The 3,467-nt window shown below is 43.3% G+C and overlaps 1 protein-coding gene across 2 annotated transcripts in view; it reads left to right on the forward strand.

Moving 5' to 3' along the window:
* Nucleotides 1-1,968: 1,968 nt before the first annotated feature.
* CD63 (CD63 molecule) overlaps nt 1,969-3,467 on the forward strand; it is a 21,706-nt gene continuing 20,207 nt past the window's right edge. Inside the window, exons 1-2 of one of the 2 annotated variants that reach the window (XM_072409034.1) lie at nt 1,969-2,098; nt 2,192-2,270. In XM_072409034.1, the coding sequence (XP_072265135.1) occupies nt 2,205-2,270 (66 nt within the window). In that variant the 5' untranslated portion in view covers nt 1,969-2,098; nt 2,192-2,204. The remainder of the gene's footprint in view (nt 2,099-2,191; nt 2,271-3,467) is intronic. The other variant, XM_072409042.1, reaches the window with a different exon arrangement.

The following is a 3,467-nucleotide window of genomic DNA, read 5'->3' on the forward strand; positions in this document are numbered from 1 at the left end:
GCTTGGTGATGATAGAGGATAGCTCTGCAGGGTTCATTCCTGTATTGAACACTCCTAGACGTGTTAAATGCTGAAGAGGGCTTTGCAGGCTGCAGCAGCAGAATGGAGGAGAGGTAGACAATATGGCCCCAGGAAAGGTTATACTCTTCCTCCTAAGCAGGGAAGTTACAATTGTTAGAAAGGTCCCTATAGGACACAGGTGTCAAACACAAGGCCCATCTGGCTGTTTTATGTGGCCCGTGGTGACTGTGCTGCATCCATGTGGCCCGTGGTGACTGTGCTGCATCCAGGTGCCTGACACTTGCAGGCAGGAGGACCCAGTCCCAGAAATATTAGGTAGAAGCTAGATAGAAGCAGGTGGTCAACACAAGTCCCTGACTGCACTGCAAGCAGAAGGCCCCCAGTTGCTTCTTCACACTCCTGCCAAGACCCACCACTAAGCACCAGAGTCCCGATCCTGCTGCCAGTAGTATGCTGCTGCTCCAGGTGTGGAATCTCAGTGGGATACTACATTACCAATGTCTCCAGACTCAGAGACACCGACCTCCACCTCAGCACAATCAGTGGCTCCATTCCCCTCACATGGACAGGCCAGGATAGGTCAGGTGCGCCTACCAGCAAAAAAGCAATCACTCCCAAAATGTCCAACAAGAGAAAAGTTGATGCAGAAGGCAGACAATTTAATGAAATATGGGAAAGTGAATATATGTTCATGCTTCACAAAGACATAAATAATGCACTAGGATGGCTGTGATATGGTGTCTGAGGGTGAGGAAGGATCTATACTTCTGCTAAAACTTTGTATCTTTTCATATTGTATGACATATGTTGTTTTCATTCTGATCTCAAGTTTGGGTAATATTTGGTGAATCTGTATGATACTGTTACTTTATGGAAACTGACGTATCATTAATCCTTGAAAACCAATAAAAATATTCAAAAAAATAAAAAAAAGAGTTCAGCCTGCCACACTTAATGCTTTAGATTTCCGTCCCTGTGACCATGTGATTTGAGTTTGACACCCCTGCTATAGGAGCTTGTGAACATGGAGAGTTTTCAAATACTCTGCCGGTGGGGATGCAAAAGCATCTTAAGCTCAAGTCACAAGCACTTCTAAGGTGTCATTCACACATGTGCACTGCATTACTGCAATGCACACTAACACGTGATGTGGTGACGCACTATTTTGAACATCACACCAATACACATTGCAGTAAGGCTTCATTCACACTATAATAAAAGTGGCCGCCATGCTTTATTCTGCAACACACAGCCATGTGCGCTGCTGTAAATTATGACAAGCACTGGCATTGCAATGAACAGGAGAAAAAGATTGCAGCAACAGAATGCACTATAATGCAAAATTTGCCGTTTCTGCATATCAGAAACTTTATGAGGCGCGTGTGAATGAACAGTGTGAACGATCTCTGATAGACTATGGTGTGCTGTGTTGTAAAAATAGTGCATTGTCAGCCCATTCATTTTAATGTGCCGCCATGGCACATGCCAAGGTGATAAAAGGTGCTAAAGAAACCCTAAATCAATATCTTTCATATATATTATATTTTATATATATAATATATTGTATATCTTTTATATAGTGTTCTGTGGAAGCCTAGAGCTTCCTTGAGCAATTTGTGCCTTTCAGGTCAGTTTAAGTGACACCAATGATGTTTTGATATTTATCTGTAAGGATGACACCACACTAATATACTGTATGCTGTGAATTATAGAAGGGGTTCTCTGAGAAATGAAAGTTATTTCAAGGCTTCCCTTAAGCCCTAAATGACATATGAAGTTAGTAGGAGACGTATGACTCTCCCAGTCATTCTGTATTGAGCAAGGCTCCTCAGTATTCGCTGCTCATTCACCAGCAGTGAATAATACACTAATAATGGAAGCAGCATTAGGACACCCTAGGTAAACACGTCAGGCCGAGTCACATGACTGCCGTGCAGTGCGGGGGCAGGGGGAGGAGCCGGCGCGGGGAGTGGGAGGAGCGTGCCTCGCCTCGCCATAAGTCACATCACAGTGTGCAGCCAGACAGCACGGAGGAGCAACAGTTTGCAGGGAGATTGTGCTGGGAGTGCCCGAGTAGGTGAGTGTTGTGTTTAATAGTGGTGAGTTGTGTGCTGGCTTCGGTAAAAGTAATATAAAGTGTACTTACATCGTATTACTTCTATATTGGCAGATAGATCAGCAGGATGGCTGTGGAAGGAGGAATGAAATGTGTGAAATATCTCATCTTTCTCTTTAACTTGTTATTTTGGGTAAGTTTGTGCCTCCCCCTCCTCGTCCTGTCCAGATTTAGTGAGTGCCCCATCACGTGATGTAGCTGTGTTGGGTAAGATGCTCCATGTCACCCCCTAGTGGTGGGGCTGTCATAATCCAAAACATATGTACATGTATGAAGCTGCCAGGTAAAGCTAATCGCTCTCAGCTGCTGGGCCTTCCAACATCACCTCCTGTCTGTAAACTCTTTAAATCTGTACACAAATACTGGGTGTTTTTGTTGTGCTTTAATTACTTATCATTTTTCAGGCTGTGTATGTGTACTTGTTTTATATTTGTGTACTTGGCTCTCTTTAGTGTTATTTAGAGGTGGATCATGTTGTTTATCACATACCTTCCTAATTTGTTTTGGTGACCTTTTGCTTGGATTCTCTTCAAACTTGTTTTTTTCCCTCCTCTTTTTGCTTTTATTTTGTTGAGTGTTACCTCTTGCAGAGCCCTAAGCTTGACCTCTACCCTCCCTCCCTGTAAAAAAAACTTTCCATCATGTCTTCCTGCTATTTAAAGGCCCATTTGTGTGCAATTAAAGCAAATTTTAAAACTAGAATGTAAAGGGTAGTTTATAAAGAAAAGACTTCAGACCATCCTGGCCCAGCTGTCTCTGGGGATCTACTGGTCCAGAAGAATTGTGCCAATCCCACATACAACCTCATGTGATGGATGTCTGCACTTCATCTGATCTGTGGTTCATTCTGCCAGCCCCTGCAATGCTACTGGACACATCGGTGACATTGGATGGTGGATAGAGGTGCAGTGGGGCCCCAGGCATCTTCAGTCCCTATGGGGCCCATAGAGGTGCAGTGGGTGGAAGCCAAAGGGGAACCAGCATCTTCCAATGACCCTGTAGTAATCTAGAGGATGGTGGACTAAAGTACAGGGAAGTTTTATACATCTGATAATAATGGAACCATTAAACGCTGAAGCTTCTCCTGGTTTTAAGTAGAATGACGTTGGCAGCAGAAAAGTAAGAATTTTAGCTTTTTTGTTCTAGTCTGTTTAACTTGGATTGCTTCAAGGCAGCCTGTTTGTTTGATATGGATAATAACTTTTCTCAAAATACAAAAAGTACTGTAATAAATTTTTATATATATACCGTGTTTCCCCGAAAGTAAGACCTACCCCGAAAATAAGACCTAGCACTTTTCCCCCAACCTGCCCTAATATAAGACCTACCC

This window comes from Pyxicephalus adspersus, chromosome 1, assembly GCF_032062135.1.
Source record: "Pyxicephalus adspersus chromosome 1, UCB_Pads_2.0, whole genome shotgun sequence".
Taxonomy (NCBI): domain Eukaryota; kingdom Metazoa; phylum Chordata; class Amphibia; order Anura; family Pyxicephalidae; genus Pyxicephalus; species Pyxicephalus adspersus.